Source organism: Alosa alosa, chromosome 11, assembly GCF_017589495.1.
Source record: "Alosa alosa isolate M-15738 ecotype Scorff River chromosome 11, AALO_Geno_1.1, whole genome shotgun sequence".
NCBI lineage: Eukaryota > Metazoa > Chordata > Actinopteri > Clupeiformes > Clupeidae > Alosa > Alosa alosa.
In genome coordinates this window covers 22862108-22884009 of record NC_063199.1, presented here as the reverse complement: position 1 = coordinate 22884009, position 21902 = coordinate 22862108, and the positions used below count along the sequence as shown (strand labels likewise).

The 21902-nt window shown below is 48.4% G+C and overlaps 1 protein-coding gene across 1 annotated transcript in view; it reads left to right on the top strand.

Annotated features, from left to right (window-relative positions):
- The window catches only part of tspan18b (tetraspanin 18b), a 40506-nt gene that overhangs the window by 5498 nt on the left and 13106 nt on the right, over positions 1-21902 (top strand). The window contains exon 2 of the mRNA XM_048256202.1: positions 12675-12742. Coding sequence (XP_048112159.1) covers positions 12740-12742 — 3 coding nt within the window. The 5' untranslated portion in view covers positions 12675-12739. The remainder of the gene's footprint in view (positions 1-12674; positions 12743-21902) is intronic.

Here is a 21902-nt window from a genome sequence, read left to right as displayed (position 1 = left end):
GGCGTCCGCTTTTTGAAAAGACCCCTCAGTGTGGTGTCTCTGTCGCATACAGAACCATTTTGTTTGGTGGTTTTTTTTTTTGTAGAGCTCCTCCTAATAAACACATTCACTGACCGGCGAAGCCTTTAGCCGGGCGCGGGGCAGAGTGCAGTCCTCTGTTTCTCACTTGGACAGTCTGGGGCTTGTTTTCATAGCTTGTCTCTCTCCGTGCAGTCAGCTGCTGGGTTGCTTCTCCTGACTCAGGCATATTTCATGGCTGAAATGGGAGTCCTCCAGCTTCTGGTCTTTCTCTTAGCCTCCGTGTTCTCCAGCAGAGATTTGTTCCCGAAATCCACCCCCTCCTACCCGACCACTTTGCCCCCTCCCTCTATTTTCTCCCTTGGCTTTAGCAGCGTGTCTGTGGTATGCTTCTGTGCATCAAGTTTCACATTGAGAGTGAAGGGGCCTGTCCACAATGAAACAGGCCTCCCTTTGTGCCTAAAAGATAGTTTGGCGGAGATAGTTCAGTCTATGGTTCAGTCTATGGTTTATGTATATATATATATATATATATATATATATATATATATATATATATATATATATACGTGTGTGTCTTAATTCAAAACATTCAGTGATATCTTGCTGATGATGTGATTAAATTCACACACACAAACGTGTGCACGCACGTCACACACACACACACACACACACACACACACAAACACAATTTAGCCAACCAAATACAAAAATGGGCATAATTATTGCCTTGGGGTTGAACCAAACCAATTAGCCAAATATTAATTAAACTAAACTAAACACATGTTCAGGGCTTGTGGTGGCTGGTGCCTTATTAATTAAAGGCTTGTTTTGGTCAGGGATTATTATGGCTGGATGTCGGGCCATTATGCTGGAGGCTGCAGTTAGGGACAGTTTATAGACATGAAGCAGAAGTGGGACACTGAAGTGGCTATGACGTCGGTCCGCTGCTGCGGTGGTTTTCTGGAGACGTGGTTAAATAACAGTGTGCCCTTTTAGGAGCTGGATATAGGCGAGCATGTTTGGAGCTGTGCTCTCCACCGCTGGCTTCTCTCGTCTCTGGCCCTCCTCTGGGGTAGTTGCAGTAAATCAGGCGCACTGTCTGGAGGGCATGCGTAAAAAAAACACACAAATCGGCTGGAGAATACGCCGCAAACCCCACAAACGAGACGTCCTCGGTGTGCCACGTTGCGTGCTGAGAGATGTGTTGGAGTCGGTTAGTTTATCCGCGGAGGGTCGGCAGTTAGGCTGTTTATTTGCATTCTTGTGGGTCGGCAAATGATCTCATGAAAATGTAACCCACATTGATGCAAGCAGAAAGAATTCCCCTTTTTGATTTTGAAAGGAGGTGAATATGGTAAATTTTCACAGACAGAAATGGGTCATCACCATACCCCCCACCCTTACACTCACACACACAGTGTAATTATAGAGTAATTAGTTCTATACATATTTAGATAACATGCAAATCCAGTTGTCAGTGTTAATTGCTCCAGTGGGCTCCATTGTAAAACCTATTTAGCCCTCAGCCCCAGCACAGCCATCACAGCCACGATCCTGCAGCCCACTCAGCCCAATGAGCCCCCAGGTTAGCCCTCCTGCTCCTTCGCAGCTAAACTCAGCCCAATGAGCCCCCAGGTTAGCCCTCCTGCTCCTTCGCAGCTAAACTCAGCCCAATGAGCCCCCAGGTTAGCCCTCCTCCACGGCGTCTCCTCCGCCTCCATCACCGGCACCTCGCCAGGCTCCCCCCGTGTCTCCAGCGGGTCCCTGCTCTGCTGGTCCTAATTACGCTCTCTCCCCCCACGGGTGCCCGCACTCATCACGCTCTCTCCCAGCGGGTGCTCACACTCATCAGCAGTCCATTAGACACGGCGCCGCACCTGCCTGGCCCTGCAGCGCTCCGATGGCCGCCCAGGGACGTGCTCAGTGCTTTATTAAAAAAGCCTTGGTGGCTTAAGCAGGCACCTGTGAGAGCGAGCGGGCCGAACGCTCCCTTCTTGGCCAGGGACAGACGTGCGTGGCTCCTCCATCACCGACTCCGTCATCCCCACAGGAGGTGGTGGTGGTGGTGGGGGGGGGTTGGAGTGGACCGTGCGCATGCCGCAAACCTGCAGTGCTGCCGTTAAAAGGACATTTCGCTGCCTGCACTCTCATTCATTTGGAAGTTGCAGAAGTAGACAGTCTTATGCATGCTGGCCTTCAGGGCCAGTAGGATATGAAGGCAAATACCTTCCATGCAGTAGCCCGTAGTGTGTATAGTCTCCTCACAATGAATGATCTGAAAAACCCAGGATCTGCTTAAATGACAGTCTTCTCCACAATAGCACATTGTTTACTTGTCTCTTCTAAACACTGAAGGTTCTGGAATAAAATGTGCTCTGTTTTCTGGTTAGCTAATGGCTGAGCTAAACCAGCACATGGACATACTCAGTACACAACACGTGTTTCTACTCAGCTCCTTTCTTGGGCATTTTATTCAATACTCAAAACATTCTGGAGCAGTCGCCTGCTGGGATCATCATCCACCATTTGGTTTCTACCTATTTGCTTCTCGGCCTATCCCCTGTGGATGTGCTACCTAGGAGACCCCCGCCATAATAGTGTGGGTGTTTAAAGCAGATTAAATCTCCATGTTGTAGATTTTTATTTTCACCCTTGAGGGGAGGGAATGATTAAAGGCCATGTCCAGAGAGTGCCTCATGATTTTTTAATACCACTTTATAAAACTTTCAAGCCAAACAGCGCTTGAAGTGTGTGTGGTGTGTGGTGGTGGTGGTTCTGTGAGGTGGGTGGTGTTCGAGGGTCATGTGTTAAGACATGCCTGTGGTAGTCGGAATGATGGAGGTGGGTAGGGGGCAGTTCACCGGCAGCCACTGTGACCTCATAATAAGTCGCGGCGTGCAGGCTCCTCATCAAAGGGCCGCAGTCTTCCTCACATCTCGGCGAGGAGGAGGAGGAGGAGGAGGAGGAGGTAGAGGTGGAGGAGGAGGAGGTGGAGGAGGAGGAGGAGGAGGAGGAGGAGGTGGAGGTGGCTCTTTAGGAGACGTGTGTGGCAGGCAGCCCGTGAAAAAAAGCTGAAGGTATTTCCTCTGAGCCACCGAGGGGATTCTCTGAGCTCCTTTATCATTACCTTACCCATTAAACGAGCAAATGGGAGAAATAGACCATGAAGTCTAATCTCCACTGGCCTTAATCTCTCTCTCTCTCTCTTTTCTCTCTCTCTGTCTATCTCTCTCTCCTTCTCTTTTCATGTCTATCTCTCTCTCTCTCCTTTCTTCATCTCCATATCAGCCTCACTTGCGTGGTGAGCGTGCACTGTGCACTAAGCGTGAGGCTGGTAAAGCCATGTAAAAAAGCAAGAGGGCTGTGCAATAGGGAGCTTTCTTATGGTCGCTGACTCTCCACAAAAGGTGTGACGTCCTTCACTTGGTTTGACAGAAGTTGGGACAAGGTGTGGCAGGTGTCTGCGGCCATGCAGATACAGGGCAGCCGCGACGGGCAGATTGCGGAAACGACAGAGACAAGCAGTAAATCAAGCGTGTGCGATCTCGCTTTGGGCCAATAACAATCGTCAGGAAGTGATAACTTTGGACGGGTTCCCAAAGATTAGCCATGCGCTCCGCTGCCAGCACGCTTCCACGGCGGTTTGACCTAATTATATGCACCTGTTGGCGAGGCCGATGCGCAGAGAAACAGGGGCGCAACATTAGGAGGGCCGGCTGTTTGCCGTCAGAGGGGGGACCCCACGCTAGAGTGTGTGGAGATGCATTTTCATTACGTTTGTTTATTTAGCGGGCGATAGTCTCCAAAAACAATGCAAAACATTTGATGTGTGTGGTTTCCAAGGACTTGAATTTGTGAACTTGGTCATGTTAGAACCTTCCTCTACCAGCTGACCCCTATGATCACTGGTGATAGTGAAGTGGTTTAATAGACCTTTGGTTAAGGCAGGTAAAACGGCTAAGAGGCCAAGAGAATGTGTTAAGGGTCCAGAGCCTCCCAATTGTCCCTCTATTATGGAAGAGTTGCACCATCATCAACCTCTGATTCATTTCAAAATTTATAGTGACATATGAGCTAGGTGCTGTCTTGAGATCATGTTTAAAATGGACATAAGCACTTTGGGTCAACTCTGTTGCATTAAATGTACTATAAAAATAAATTGACTTGACTTGACTATATGCTGGTATGTAATGAAGCTTACGAAATCCCTTTGAGTCATTTGAGTGAAGCAATACAGGAGAAAGCAGTCAGTAGTCATAAACCACTGGCAGTGTGTGTGTGTGTTTCATCAGCTCAGGCTGTGGAGGGTGTTGAGTGGTCTTAGTCTAAGTAAAAGCAGATGGTCTGGACTGGAGATCTCTGGAGGAGACCGGGATAGCACCCTCCCCCAACCACAAGTGTGTGTACGTGTGTGTGTGCACATGACCTAATCAATGCCATGGTGCTCGATTAGCGAGTCTGGATGCTTCGAGGGGTTCAAAGGGTGCTGTTGGGGGAGGCAAGCTCAGGGTGTCATCTTATCTGAAACTTGGGGTTGAAGATATGTGCTGCTTTTGAAGAAGCAAATAGATTATAGAAGTCCACAGGGGAATTCTGTTGCAAGCTCTGAAAAAATAGATACCATGTTATTTACACACACACACACACACACACACACACTCTCTAGCACACATATCCACACACACACTCACGCACGCACCCACCCACCCACACACACACACACACACACACACACACACACACACACACACACACACACACACACACACACACACACACACACACATACCATCCCCCTCCCAAAATTGCAGAAGCCATCTACCCCTGGTAATCTTCTCTTTTTCATCACTGATATCATTGTCGTTTGAGGGATTCTTTCACAGCTCAGAGCCCAACACACAGAATCACATCAGAAAGCTCAAAGGGGCATTTTTATTCTCCCTCCCATAAGCCTGCAGTCAGGGTCTTTCTGCCAGCGTTGGGTGAGACCTCTGTTATTCCCCGTGCCTATGAGTGAATTGTGGCATTTGGAATTGAGCTCTGAACTGTGCTTTGTGTTTCGTGAATGTTGGAGATCATGGCTTTGAAAGCCGTTTATATTGCTAAGCTGCTCAGCTTTGACAGAGTGTTTAATGCGGCTGTTGATTAGCCCTCTTAATCTTGGTCACTTCATGCACTGTTACCAATACACTGACAAAAATCATCATAGACAGACACATCAAAAAGTGAAACAACTCGATAGCATTGAAAGGATTTCACCTTGACTCAACTAGGGTTGTTTTTCTGTCAAAACAGATCCAGATGGTTTTCTTTAGCAGTCTGTAGTCAGATAAAAAAAAAACGGTTTAGATGGTTAAAAAACTGAGTCATACTATTTGTGTGGTCCTGTTTTTAACGACGAGACCAGTGTGTCTGTTGATTGGTTTTGCCTGCATGTTTTAGATGAGTGGGAAATAGGCATAAATGTTAGTTTTAACCATTAGACTGTGGGCTGCAACGCACACACCCCTTCCTCAAGCCACTCGGGTTGTCAAATAATGAGAACACTCTTCAGTGGCAATATAATATGACACGTTTGAGCATATTTACAACATTTCTAGGTTGGAAAGGCAGGGAATAAACAAATTTAGTTATGCCATCTAATACATAAGAATCTACATTGTTTTAATTTGGTTTCAGTTTTCTAGAACATCGGCGTACAAGAATTCCCAAAAATCAGGTTACTACGTTATCCTTTGTGCTATTTGCAGTTTTGTGACTGCAGGCTGTGGATGTGTTACCCTGACTGAGCGAGCACATTAGTCTCTGCCTGTTGCCCCACATCCATCATCTGTTGTGGTGGAAACCTATTGACTTGTGTTTCTTCAGGGATCTCACGCTGGACATCCTCCAGAAGGGCTCATGTTCCACTTGCACTTCTCTCTCCCCCCCCAACCCCCACCTCACCCTATAAATCACTGTGACGCAATCACGTAAACTCCCCTTCCCACAGCCCAGAGACTTCAAGTGGTGCCTATTGTAGCCAAAATGCATTTGAGAGAGTGGTAGGTTAACCCCGAACCCCCATTTGTTTCTCCAAAGACAGTCCCTGTAGTGCAGACCGCTCAGGTCCCTCTAATGGACCCCATCCTGCATAAACTTCATATCAGCAATCAGAGCTTGTTGACCAGCTAGTCTCTTTTTGATAAGCTCCCAGCGGCCCCTGTGTGCTTTGTTTTCCCAGACTAAAACGCACAGGGAGCTCTTAAAGTTCTCACAGCCTGGTTGGACTGTTTATGGGGCGGCCATTTCTGCACTTGCACCTGAAGATTAAATCGCAGAGTGTGGAGGGCCCCTTTGTGTTGAGGGTGATTTTACATGACGTCTCCTCGCTCGCTCCTTCCTTTGCCCAGAGCAGGAATGCTTCTAATGCTGTTTTAGGAGCTTTTACGGCTGTTTTAGGAGCTTTTACGGGTGTGCCTGCCTGATGGAAAATATGGCCAGCCTCTTTTCCACCACCCAACACCGCTCCTCCTCCTCCTCATAAGAGTTCTCCTGGGACTGATGGAGGCAGAATTTCTCCTGATGGAGGTCTCTGTGTATGAGGAGAACTGAGTGGTAAAGCAGGTCAGGATGACACAACATGCGTCTAAGGGCAAGACACCCCTGATGCCAAGCAGGTTAAGCGGCTGTGCAAACTCAAACATTTAGGCGGGGATCACATTAGCCAGCGGCAAGTGGCAGGTTTCCTATTGTTCTCTATGGTTCGGCAGCGGAACGATGGCAACGCTGGTGTAACGCTAGCGTTGAACAAGCTGAGCGTTGAACTTGGTTCAACTTTCAAAGCGCAACGCGAGCGTATTCAATTGACAAACCATTTATGTTGCTTAGGAACAAGATAAAACTTATTATGGTCTGAACATTGCGTTACGTTTGCCGCTGCTGCTTGCCGCTGGCTGATGTGATCCTCGCCTTACGGTTGACATGCTATGACATTTTGTTTCCTATATTGTACTGATATGTCGTATCTAAGCAGGCAACTCTTCTATTATGTTGAATATACTGTGTCTTCGACAAAGTGACATTAAGCCCTTGCAGTGTCTGAACACTTTTCATGCTGGAACACATTCCATGCTGGAACACATTCCTGTCCAACCGTAGCTGGTGTGTGTTATGGGCACATGTGTGTGTGTTTATGAGGGAGTCCTGCAGTCTGCACCGTCCCAGCGAGGAAACGATCTGGCCGCAAGACTCCTGACTCTCGTAAGCCCAGCATGAGGGTCTGGCCTCTGTGCTCCCGCAGACTGGCCCATGAAATCAGGACAGTCCTCGCTGGTGTCACACCTTTAACTGGTGACCCATCTCCGACAATGCTCTGCTCTCATCACGAGCGCCTCACACTCTTTCCCGGAACATTATTGATTCATCACGAACACCACAACACAAGCATTATTCATTAGCACTTAGAGTCTCCAATGGCAGTTTTAATCAGCTGTTGTCTTCTCAGTGTTTAAGGACATTATACACACAGTGACTGGCTAATCGACCAGTGCAAACAGAGAGAGAGCCGCAGCTGGAACAGAAAGACCCGGACCTAAATGAACTCTGTGTGTGGGTGGGAGAGATTGGATGTATTTTGTCAGTTGTTTAATGGTCTTTCGTTCCCAGTTCCCAGTTCTATTGTTATGTGCTGAGGGGCTGGGGGAGATGTAGAGAGTGCGCTCACTTGTGGCACACTGCCTCCCTTATTAAGGCTGGTGGTGAGAGCCACTGCCAGCGCTGACACCGGGCAGGCTAGCTGATGGCGTAAGCAGGCGATCAGCTGTGCTGAAGCCAGCGCTCGGAAAGTAAATATGGAGGTCCTCCTCTGGTTTTAATTAGGCACGTCAGGAGCACACTTCCTGTCTAACCAGGGCCTCTCGCTTTGAAATAGTTATCGCTGTGTGTGTGTGTTTTCTCCTCCTCTTCTTGTCTGAGCGACTAAATAAATGTTTTGTGTGCCTTTGGGGAGACAAATGGGGCAAGGGGAGTGACAGGGTGAGGTCCGGTCTCCAGAGGCACACTTTGTTCAGCACACACACACACACACACGGCTTGGCACGACCACAGAAGAAACACACACACGCACACACACGGCATGGCAGGACCACAGAAGAAACACCTTCAGAGCCTCTCAGAAGCAGTAGAGCTGTCAGGGCCTCATAACGAATGCGTGCCGCTGGCACGTCAGTGTTTGAGATTTACCATGGGCCAACATCAGAGGCGCATGTATGCTGTTTACCGTGGGCTTTTAATGAGAGGCCGCAATTGAAAGCAGATGTTGGCCACTGCAGCACCTCTTGAAACTCAGCACGGCAGAGGAGCGTCCTGGGATTTTATCTAAACAAGGCGTCGAGTAGAGCTTCTTTCACATCTTCATTGCGCAAGCTTACAGTGGGGGTGTTTATAGCACACAAAGAAGGCCCATGTCCAGCAGCTCCTAATGTTTTCTTTTTGGGGGGATTTCATTGCTGTCTTGTTGACATTGTTTCCTCAGAAATCTTTTATCATTCTCTCTTTAGTTTTTCTGTATCTTGTAGCGAGGTCCAAACAACACGTTTTGTTTACCTCTCTTTGAATGAAAGTGCACGCACATCTACAAAAAATTAAACAGGTGCTGGGTATAAGGCTGAGCCATAAATGAAAAAATAAAGAGATACTGTTATATAAGCTCCCAGAGTGTTTTATTAGGCTACAATGTTTCGACCAGAGGACTTCATCAGGTATCAAGCAGATGAGTGGGTGGAGATATAAATAGACAAAATAGTGGGCACTGCCTCATGTCTACCAATCAGTCAGTCCTTCGTGTCAATGAATCAGACAATTGTGAGCAAATAATGGTGTATATTAGCCCACCAAGTATTACATTTGCATCAATTCAATATTTTGAATATATCATTATACATCAGACTGAAAAAAATAAACCCGATCACTTACATCTGTACAAGTGCTACATATTTCAAGAAGAAAAGAACAAAGAAGAAAGAAAAATGGTGGTCTGGACATGGTGTCTGCCATGTCACCAAAGGTGTAATGATATTCATTTGCTTTGGTATCTCCCAGTGCATAGGAATCCATATTAACCCCCATCCTGCCCGCCTGACTCTAGTCAATATCAATAATAACGCACAAGAGAGAAAGGGTGAAAGAAAGAGAGAGTGAGAGAGAGATATTGTGAAAGTGCTTTCCCATGACTGCTGGCTCTGTTTTTGTAACTGGCTGTGAAAGACTCACTCTTAATTGTGTCCCGCGGGTCTAGCTTAGCCTTCACAGAGCTTCCACGGCCTTTGCCGTCACTCATGGTGATGCTCCCCCGTACCCCCCACACACACACACACACACACACACACACAACTCCCTCACCTCTCAAACCTCTTGACCCAGTCCCACAAGTCTAATCGTTGTCTTCAAAGCCATGTTTTGATGCCCCCCACACACCTTCCTCCCGTCTGGCCCTGAGTGCAGCGGTTCTTTGGGCCCTGGGCAACAGAGGATGCTGAGAGGAGGAGAAGCAGTGAATGGCAGGCATTTTAAATGGTTATAGCTTTTTTTTTTACCACATTTACTTAAAATGTTTCCACAGTCTTGTTTGCGAATCAAGAATCTCTCAGGTCTGAGACCTTCATCAAGAGCCGGCCTATTCAACTAGCGGTCCACAGGCTGGATGCGGCCTAATAGAGTTTATCTGCAGCCAGCAAGCTGCCCACAAATCTGGCTGCCATGACTACAATCAATAAAACGGCAGCAGTGATTGGCTGCAACAGTAGACAATATCAAGCCTGTCACCCTCGTCTGTCGATACACAGGAATTCCACAGTAGCTGACAGAGCAGCAAACCATATATGTCAACAGCACCCCAAACACACACAAAAAAAATGGATGATTCCAGTCGGAATGGACTGTCAAGTATTTATTTACTTTACCATCCACAACAAGTAATAAACCGTCGTGTTTACTGGGTGACCGACGAAGACCCAGTGGTTTGTGTCTGGCCCACATGGTACTGAAGCCCTGGTCTATCCTCCTTGCCTCCCTCTGCGACGGACAGCTCAGAGGACTTGTCTGTCATCGGCTGCAGCCATGTCCTGACCCCTGGGGGTTTGCTCGGGATGAGCGCAGTCAGAAATAGAGAGGGGCTCAGTAATGAGGACAAGGGCACTGGGCTAACAGGAAGAGAGCAAAGGCACAACATGGATGAGGATATCCTCTATTGCCTTCCTGTCCACAACAGCCACATGATGCGCTCAGCGTGCCAGCAAATGCTCTTCCACCTCTCACACTGCCACAGCAGTCAACATTTCAAGCGTCCTCACTGACACAGCAGTCAACATTTCAAGCGTCTTTGAGTATTTAGAAAAGTGCTCTAGAAATTAAAAATATTATTATTGTTATTGTTATTATTATCATCATCATCATCATCATCATCTGAATGGAAATATAATTTCTGTAATCTGCATAATCTCTGTAATGTCTGTTTTTGTGCACTTCTCCCCATTCTATGCTCTGTACATGGAATCTATCCGTCTGACTCGTGAGAGTTTGCTAAACTTCCATTGTAAAGATGCAAACGCTGCTGTGTTCTGCCTCAAAGCTTCCATTAGAGAAAATATGGTTGCCGCACACACATAAATGTCAACAGAGACCAATCAATTAGTGCCACAATGAATGGCCCCAGCTCTGCGTGGTCGATCTCAAATGCCATTGATTTGTGTGAGTACGAGGAGGCCCGGTTAGAGGCGGCCACTTGAGAAAATGCAGATGAGCTCTCATTGTGCGCTCATTTCTTTCAACCTGGTTGACCCAATGCCATTCCAGCCTCCCCAGTGTGCTTCTGCCTCCTTCTTATGCTCTCCTCTTTTCATTCCTGCCTCAACCCCCCCCATCCTCTCCTTACCCCCCCCCCATCCTCTCCTCACCCCCACATCCTCTCTTCACCCCCCTTCCCCTTTCCTCTACCTTCACCCCACCATCGCTGTTAGATGCAGATCCAATTGGTGCTCCACTTTTCCTTCCAGTGTGTTGCTATGGTTACCGAACAATAATGACAACTCTCCCCAACCATGCTCAGTGTGAAGCAGCAGCACTCCAAACACGGGCTTTTTGCGGGGTCGAGCACTAGCATTGGGTTTCTGAAGAGAACATCTCCCAAAACCAATGCCATCTGTAAACTTTATAAAGAAGCAGCTTGTTTACTCATTAACGCCAGATAAATTGTAGAATCAATATTCTGATTGATGCTTGTGGTTCTCATTGCAGCACAGAGACTGTTGCGATCTAATGCAGACAGCTGCCGATGTGGTTGCGTGTGTCAGGATGATATTGCAAGAAGTGTTATGTCCTTGTAGGAAGTGTGTAATTACACAGGCAGAGGCTCTCATAATTCCATCAGTCAGTGTCCATTAAGCCTGTGATTGGCTGCGCTAGAGAGGAATAACACGGTCCGCGTACTGCTCTACGTACTGCCGAGATGCTGCTCGTCGCAGTCCACCAGACCAGCGCGTCTGATGGGACTGCTCTGTGTGATGAGTATGCAAATGCTGACGGCTCCCAGTCCGATCCGAGTCGATTGCCACTTGTCGTTCAGCGGGTTCCCTCGTGGGCCAAACATGGCCTAGATTCCAATATTCCTCTTCGGAGAGGAGATTCTCCTGCTTCCATATGCAGCACTCCTCCCCATCCATCACTGCATACCTTTTGAAATAACACCAAAGTGTTGTCATTCCAAACAGCGTGATGGAATACATTTCCCCCCCTCGTTCTGTGGCAGGGATATCAGCCCCTTAATTAGACCGCATCACCTTTGGATTTTCCCTTGCAGCTGGAAGCCACTTGTGGCAGAGCAGCAGCAGCAACAGCTAAAAGTTTAAAGTATTTAGGCTCATTAGCCCACCGCAGTCAGAAATGCACGCTGACACTCAGAGTGAGCTACAGGTAATTAGAAAGGAACGCTGTTTACCGTAAATTATTCATGAGCGCAGATGCTAATCAACATTAACAGCACACGCCATAGCAGGAATATAGAGTGTGGAACGGAGACAGAGAAAGAGAGGGAGAGAGAGAGAGAGAGGAAGAGAGAGGTGAAGAGTGAGAGATAGGGATGAAGAGTGAGAGAGAGGCAGAGAGAGAGAGTGCTGAACATCGGATACAACAATGAAGGGTAATTAGGCAAGCGGGAGGAAACTCCGAGCCTAATATCTTGAGGCAGACATTAATATTTCACCTGCTTCCAACACAGCCTTGGTTTTGGTTCGATTAAAGCCACTGTGTCCCCGTTAATTTTGCCCTCCAGCTGCGCGGTGAAAAATTCAGACGGGTAAAACACCGCTGCTGCACCGCGGGGAGCGTGTCATAAATAATGAATCTTAAATCGCGTCATTTAAGGCCCTTTGAGTCTTACTTCATCTCAGATTCCTGCAGTGTGCGCATCACCCACAACCCTGTTTCAGCACGTCTGTCAGCTGCCCAAATCAAAACTGAAAACTCCTCAGGGGGTGCGAAGGCGGCAGGGGGAGGAGGATGACATCCTCTTTGTTCTGTAAAAGTAAATCCATTATGTTTGTTCCTTACTACCATCAGCACTGAGCCTGAAAGGCAAACTCCAACCTTTATTTGTGTTTCTCTCTTCTTTTACACAGCTAATGTAAACAGGAGAAGAGTGGCAACAGACCGAGCTGCACTGACTTGAACCAGGAGGCACATCATGGTACGTATATATTATGACTTGTGTCGTGTTTATTTGAACTTGCCTGGAAGCAGCCGCCTCCACCTGACACGGCCGCTCTTTCCCCCACCCCTCCCCTCACATAGTGAAGTATTTCAACCAAGCTCATAGACCACCCCTTACACGCACACACACACACGCATGCACGCACACATACACACACACACACACACACACACACACACACACAAACACACACTGTACACACACACAAACACACACTGTACACACACACACACACACTATACACCCACACGGACACACCCACACACACATGCACATCACCTAGTCCAGTCAGCATGCTACCCCCTCCCCTCCTCTGTCTCTGGTTCCTCTGCAGGGCTGTGTGGTTGTGTGGGGCCACATATGCCAGATAGCACCAGTGTGGTTCATTAGCATGCGATTTGGCGGCCGGTGGGGAGGTGCGATACAGCAGGGTGAAGTAATTGAAAGGAAATCCGAGGCGAATGTGCTTGTTGACAGCCTTGTTTGGCTGGATATGGACGGTTGCCTCACAAAGGCCATTGTGGCGCAACCACCGGGAGGTGTCCACGTCCCGCGCAGAGCCGGCGCAGGCTTTGTCTCCGGCTGTCACGCCGGCTCTCCGAGGGGCCTTTGTGAAAGCGCCATTTGCATTGAGACGTACGGCATTAAAATTCTAGGCACACAGCTCCAGCCGACTAGCTTTGGTTGCAGGGGTTAAAGGGGGCTTTGACAGACGCTCATCATTACTATGGCCTCCAAAATGGGTCCTTTCTCCTGATCTAAACAGCAAATGTGTTGTTCTGTTTGCTCTCTATCTGTGTGGTGGTGGGCGTGTCAAGGCAAATCATTTTGATTACTCTTTAGACTTCACTCTGTGTGTGTGTGTGTGAGTATGTGTGTGTCTATGTGTGTGTGTGTGTGTGTGTGTGTCTGTGTTTATGTGTATGTGAGAGAGAGAGAGAGAGAGTGAGAGAGAGAGGATGTGTGTGTGTGTGTGTGTGTAGCTGTCTGGTGAGGAATAACTTTTGCTGACTAAACGCTAAAACTTAGTGAGAATTTTCATACCTTTGCCACTGCAGTGCGCAAGTCAATTGCCCTGTAATAGTGTCAGTGTATCAGGCATAAGCACTCTTGTCACATTAATATTTGAGTATGTGCACTCTGCCTCCAGGAGAGCATATTGGATTGGTGATATAAAAATGGATTAATCATGTATGGCCTCCTGCATAATTAGAAAGACACACACTCTCCCTCTCTCTCTCTTTCCGTCTGACTGCAGCACACCATTTCTCCCTCTCTTCTTGTCCTTCCCTCTTTCTCTCTCTCTCTCTCCCTCTTTCTCTCTCTCACACACACACACACACACACAATCTGCTGGGGAAAGTGGGAGCAGAAGTAGCAGGTGGCTCCCCCCCCTCCCCTGAAATGTGCCATTCATTCATTACGGCGTGAACTTTTGCCACCGACATGGACACTGACTTGCAGTCTTTGTGCGTTTACATGTCCTGTTCAGTAACACACTCTGATTCTGTTAGTTCTGACTGACTCATTTTTGTCTGCAAAGACAAATCCTTTGTGCTGGCGTGTTTATTCTAGCGCAGATGGCACCCACATGTGACTTGGGGAGAGAACAGTGTGTATTCAACGATTTCCAACTGCATCCATGTCAATGAGGACGTATATCATTCCCTCATTTATGCTGGAATTGCCTGCCCTGAACTTGCAATAAATAGCCTCTGTTCTTGCTTACAGTTCTAAAGACAGCAGTCACAGTGCCCCAAACAAACACACTGAGCTACACTCACACCCTGAAGAACTAAATAGAACTACACTCATACATACTATATGCTACGCAAATAGCAGTAGTAGTAGTAGTAGTAGTAGGCCTTTATTGTCACATACTCACAAGTACCAGTGAAATTAACCTTCAACCTGTCCATACATTACACAAACATACCGGTACATACAATATGACAAGGGGGTAAACAGGACAGGAAGACAGGGGATTGAGGAAGAATACAGCACAACATGAGGAGAGGGGAGGAGAAAAAAGCAACCCCCAGACTATGCTCAATACTCAATACTAAATACTCACAGCAGAGGAAGAGCCAGGGCCACTTGTTCCATTTACCTCATTGCGCCATGCTGGAACAAATATATCATTATAAAATTATAAAACATTGCTGGGCGCACTGTCTCTCTGAGCTGCTATTCTGATACTGGTTCTGACAGTGAGGACTGAGTCTGAGGTTGTTGACTGTGGCACTTAGACCCGTTCTGCTCATTATTCACCAGGGTGGAGCCTGAGGTGTGTCTCCAGATGGCGGGGTGACAGGGCCCTGAGTGATCACTCATTAGACAAATGGCCACCCAACCTGGGCCCCATCTGTAAAGTGCACAGTGTGCTGTGTTCGTTTGCGCTGATGGGTGCTTGTGTTAAGTGTTGACGCCGTGAGCACCAGTCTGCAGGCAACCCCCCCTACCCATGTTGCGGCTCCACAAAAACCATGGTTACCTTGGAGACACACACATGCAACGCGCACACCCACATGCACGTGGACACAGACATACACCCACACACACACACACACACACACACACACACACACACACACACACACACACACACATAGACAGAGAAATAGTGCACACACACACACACACACACACACACCAACCTTCATTTACCCATCCCCCTCCTCCTTGCCCTCCAAGCTGAATGCACAGCATTTCCTTGACACTGGAAACTTTTTTCAACCTATTCACGAGAGCTCCCGAAGGTCTCATTACTGCTCTGAGACATCCCAAACTCAGCCCCCATTCCATCACACCATATGTGATTTCTCTTTCCACCTCAACACACACACACACACACACACACACACACACACACACACACACATACACACACACACACACACACACACACATAGACAGAGAAATATGAGAAACACACACACACACACACACACACACACACACACACACACACACACACACACACACAGACACATACACACACACACACACACACACACACACACACACACACACACACACACACACACACATCCATTTTTCCTTCGCTCGTCTTGCAGGTCAGCAGGTTCTGTGTTTTTACGATGAGACTCAAGAGGTGGATGTCTACTGTGAAACTATGGGAGCTGTGAGGTAATGAGGCCCAAAGCTGGCCAGATCTTGACATGTCAGGTGCCCACGTGAGGGTCACCCAGAAGAGGGGAGGAGGCATAGGATGGCAGCTCGGGCAACAACACTGGTGATAAGACTAGGCACATAATTGCCCCTGCTCGTCACCGGCGCAGAGCATGTGGGCAGAGACAGCCTGTCGGCGTGTGTGTGTGTGTGTGAGTGTGTGTGTGTGTGTGTGTGTGTGTGTGTGTGTGTGTGTGTGTGTGTGTGTGTGTGTGCAGACCCCTGAGGCCATGCTAAAGTGTGATGATTGCCAGTCGTGCCACTGGGTGTCATGGCGGTGGCCGTTCCATCACACTGCTGTCACTGCTCTCGCTCCCACTGTACATCAACTCTGTCTGTCAGAGTAGGCAAGTGAATACCCTTACTGGGGCAAATCTCACCAGAGAGTAGGCAAGTGAATACCCTCACTGGGGCAAATCTCACCAGAGTAGGCAAGTGATTACCCTCACTGGGGAAAATCTCACCAGAGAGTAGGCAAGTGATTACTCTCACTGGGGCAAATCTCACCAGAGAGTAGGCAAGTGATTACCCTCACAGGGGCATTAGGGTGTGACTGTTGACCCCCTCCAGAGCTGTGGGCATTAGGGTGTGACTGTTGACCCTCTCCAGAGCTGTGGGCATTAGGGTGTGACTGTTGACCAGCACAGTCATTAATTAAGTAAACGCTGGCCCTTATTCACAGCAACTAGAGGCATGACTATGGAGAAGACTGGCTCTGGTACAAGAAGATGAAGAATGGTGGTCTGGGGTGGGACCAAGGGGGGGGGTGGGGTGGGGTGTTCTTCTGGAACCAAGTGGGGCTGTAGATGCTGACTACATTAATCTAAACCACAAGAATGTTAACACTGTTAAATTGCAACCCCCCTAACTGCTAAACGGATCGAAAAGCACCAGACTTAGCGCTCAGTACTACCAGCACAATGGCTCGAAGTTGTTAAAGTGGGATTGAATTAATAATAAGAAACAGGACAGTGTGTGTGTGTGTGTGAGTGTGTGTGTGTGTGTGTGTGTGTGTGTGTGTGTGTGTGTGTGTGTGTGTGTGCAGACCCCTGAGGCCATGCTAAAAGTGTGATGATTGCCAGTCGTGCCACTGGGTGTCATGGTTGTGGCCCGTTCCATCACACTGCTGTCACTGCTCTCGCTCCCACTGTACATCAACTCTGTCTGTCAGAGTAGGCAAGTGAATACCCTTACTGGGGCAAATCTCACCAGGAGAGTAGGCAAGTGAATACCCTCACTGGGGCAAATCTCACCAGAGTAGGCAAGTGATTACCCCTCACTGGGGGAAAATCTCACCAGAGAGTAGGCAAGTGATTACTCTCACTGGGGCAAATCTCACCAGAGAGTAGGCAAGTGATTACCCTCACAGGGCATTAGGGGTGTGACTGTTGACCCCCTCCAGAGCTGTGGGCATTAGGGTGTGACTGTTGACCCTCTCCAGAGCTGTGGGCATTAGGGTGTGACTGTTGACCAGCACAGTCATTAATTAAGTAAACGCTGGCCCTTATTCACAGCAACTAGAGGCATGACTATGGAGAAGACTGGCTCTGGTACAAGAAGATGAAGAATGGTGGTCTGGGGTGGGACCAAGGGGTGGGGTGGGGTGGGGTGTTCTTCTGGAACCAAGTGGGGCTGTAGATGCTGACTACATTAATCTAAACCACAAGAATGTTAACACTGTTTAAGTGCAACCCCCCTAACTGCTAAACGGATCGAAAAGCACCAGACTTAGCGCTCAGTACTACCAGCACAATGGCTCGAGTTGTTAAAGTGGGATTGAATTACTAATAAGAAACAGGACAGTGTGTGTGTGTGTGTGGGGGGGGGGGGGGGGGGGGGGGGGTGGATTCCAGTGCCTTGGGAAACCCCTGCAGGGGCTTATTAGGCCTTGGTGAATCAAGACCGATATGTCCTCTAACACCTCCGAAGATAGAGGAGCCATTCAGCCATAAAGGACGGGCAAGGAAGGGGAGAGAAAAAGAGAGTGAGAGAGGAGAGAGAGAGAGACAGAGAAAGAGAGAGAAAGAGGGAGACAGAGAGAAAGAGATTGAGAGAGAGTCCACAGATTGGCCTCAGTGGCTTGATAGCCAATCGATCAGCTGCCCGAGTGTCTCATTGATCCCCATCGGCATGCGGAGCGAGCTCCAGAGGCATCCCATCAAACCCAGCGTCTCTCACACGTGTCTAAAAAGATGGAACAGCACACTGTTATTGGCATCACACTTTGTCTCGCTCTTTTCTTTGGTGCCATTTCTCTCTTTCTTTGTTTCGCTCTTTTCTTTGCTGCCATTTCTCTCTTTCTTTGTTCCCTGTTCTCTCTCTCTCTCTCTCTCTCTCTCTCTTCACCCACTACTCATTAATGTACTGTATCAGAGATCCTGACTGGTTGACTGCCTCCCTATTTGTTCCTCCATATAGACAGTCTTTTCTCTCCACATTCACCAGTCAGCTAAAAATAAATGGCTCTTTCCGTTCTCATAAATTGGCTCTATTTAGTGCCTAATGTGCACCTGCGTCTCACCAGTAGTACATGCCAAAGTAGTCCTGATTCTTTTGTCTGAGCCCTGATTTAAGGAAGTAGTGAACACATTACTTCATTATTCCCCTAATAGTCACTGCACATTTCGCTCAGTCTTTCAGCCGTATTGGGGTGCCTTAATGCGCACACAGACTCTTTGAAGTCATTTGACTGTCTGTGTGACCAGTATAATAAGCACTCAGTTAAGTGATCAGTGTTCTTGGTTGGCTCTGAGAGTCGTGTTCCCTGTGTGTAAGTAGAGACAGTCAGAGGCACACTGCCAGGCCGCATCTCTGCATCACGCTCACACACACACACACACACACACACACACACACACACACACACACACACACACACACACACACACACATACACACACACACACACACAAACACAACACACACACACACACATACATACACACACACACACACACACACACACACACACACACACACACATACGGACACACACACTCGCTGCATCACGCTCTGTGGCTCAGTGTCCTCTGACTGGACGTATTCTCCTCCAGATCTGACTCTTGTTCATGTGGGAGTCAGCTGCCTCGGCCGGAGCGCGTTGCTCTCGATGCTGTAGGCGCTGTCCCCTGCCCTACACACTTAACGGCACACTCACACACACTCTCTCCAGGAGAAGCACACTACACACACACACACACTCACACACACTCTCTCCAGGAGAAGCACACTACACACACACACACACACACACACACACACACACACATACATACACACACACACACACACACACACACACACACACACACACACACACACACACACACACAATGTCTTCAGATGAAGCACATCTATCAACCGCACAAAGATGACAACTTACACACTCTCTTGTCAGTCTGCTAACATCACATGCAAACCAGGATAAGGATAACAAATGGATAACATATGATGTTGCATTAAGCTAAATTATAATGCAACATGGATGATAGTATGGGCGATTAGAAATGTGTCCTTTTTATGCAAACTGTCCCAGATATTCTGGTTTGTTTAACCTCTTTCACAACATCACAACCATAAGAGTGCAGTACTTGGTAGGCAAGACTGCCCGTGTCTTTTGAAGTAGACTGATTGGTTCACATGGATAGAGCATGTTTTAATTGCTGAATAAAGAGCTAGTTTTGTTCTCCTCAAAGTCGTTATTTTTTGTGATGGCTCACAGCATGTGAACCTGACTTGCTGAGATACTCCAAAAAAAAAAACTTGTACTCATCTAAGCGATTAGCATAAAAATAGTGTAAATATATAATTAATATAGTGCACTGTTAATGCCAGTGTGTCAGATGTGAGAGCGATCACTTCCCCACCACTCTCCTCTGGGTGAGCGGCTCATCACGAGCCCTGAGCCGTCGGCAGAGAGGCTCAGTATCGCCATAGGAACCGCCTCATCATCCCTGTGATCTCCTGCACTGACTGGGACCAACTGTGGCCTCAACATGCCCCACACATGCTCCCTGCCTGCCTGCCTGTGTGTGTGTGTGTGTGTGTATCTGCTTAGTATTCTGCTCACTTCAAAGTGCTGCATCTCCGGGGCCCGTTCCCTCCTAATTGGGGGTTCATTAAGGGACAGGAGCAGGCCTCAGGGGGAGATGCTGTCCCTCCGCCAGAGTGCTCTCTCCGCTCCTCTCCGCACTGCTCCGCGTCACCGCCAGCGCACCTGGCCCAGTCCCAGCCACGCATGGAGAAGAGAAGCGGAGGATTTATTTAAGGTCAGTGCTGGAGACGGGGATGAGAGGAGAGGAGTGGAGAGCACCATCCTGCGGCACAGCACATGAAGCAGGCCATGCTGCAGCACAAAAGCAACCTCAACACAAAGACACACACACACTGATGCAGACACACACACACACACACACACATGCACTGTCACACACACATGATGTATGCATGCACACACCCCTGCTCCCGCTGTGTGGTGGAGAGGGTAAGTAGGGCTCTCCCTAGGGGTCAATTACAGGTGATGATATCAGGGTCGGCCTGTGAGGCGCGGCGAGGCTGGGGGTCCGCATGTGGCCCCTGGTGACATCAGCATCGGAGGCCAGATGACTCCTCATGTATGCAGGCTCATGGCCCAGTGAGGCGGAGGAGGAGGAAGGGGGACACAGCGTCCTTGTCCCACTGATGATGAATTCATCCTGGGCTGCGTGTAGGGAAGTGTGTGTGTGTGTGGGGGGGTGGGGGGGGGGGCACTACCGAAGGCTGCTGGATTAATCATATAGTGCGAGTGTCAAGCTCAAGGAGAAGTGGATGATCAGCTCCACAGCCGAGGTGAGACATACGCCTGCTGGGCTGGGTGGGGCTCTGTCTGCGTCTAGCTCTAGCAAGAAATGTGTGTGTGTGTGTGTGTGTGTGTGTGTGTGTGTGTGTGTGTGTAGGGTGATCCGGGCTGCTTTGATAGTTGCCTAAATGAATATGGATCGGCCCATCAGTCACATGAAAGTTGGGAGGAAGAGCGAGGGAGATAGGGGGAGCGGCAGAGACTGATCTGAATACTGGATGTGGAAAGGGAGTGTGTGGTGTGCAGAGCTTCACTTCATTTCAGTGTACATATGTTCATGTGTGTGTGTGTTTGTGCATGTGTGTTTGTGTCTCAGTGCACGCAATTCCAGCTAATGTCATGGTATGTATGTTTATGTGTGTGTGTGTGTGGAAAAAAATACATAGATTTAAGATAACTGCAGAAAACAGGTCATTAGCCCCTGTGGGCCCAAGTGCCTGGACTATTAATCATGTTGCGGTGATAAGCCCCAGAGAGCGAGCAACACTGCGGAGCCGTTAGCCGATGAGATGAATGGTTCTGAAGCGCTGGTACTGGATGTTTGCACAGTGTCACAGTGTTGGATTCTAAGCAGTGTGTGTTTGTTTGTGTTTGCACACTGTTATGCGTGTTATTTATGTAGCGCCACGCATGCCGTTTACGTAGTGTTAAACCAGTACCAATTGCCTTTTTTGTGCCGGACTCATGTGATGGACCCTGGGGAGGACTGGAGACAGCATCAGGCTGCATTCCTCTCTTTCGCTCTCTCTCGATTTCATTCTATCTCTCCCTCTCACACACACACACACAGACTCCAAATAGGTTTTCTCTGGGGATCTGAGCTTGTTTGGGATGGCTGTGAGTGTGTGTGTGTGGACGGGGAGTTGGGGATATGGCGGGGGCTGGTTGTCTGCACCTCATCCTGTTTGCCCTCCCTCTATCATCATCAGCAGAGTAGTAAACTAAGTTTAGATAGTGTTGTAAGGAGCACCCCCCCCCCATATCCAGAAGCTATCGTGGATGCAACAGAACATCTGGAGCCACTTCTTACAGTGTCCTGTCACTGCGTTGGATCACACACTGACCAGATCGGCCTCTCTGGGCTGATAGGAGAGTGGCTGACCAGGC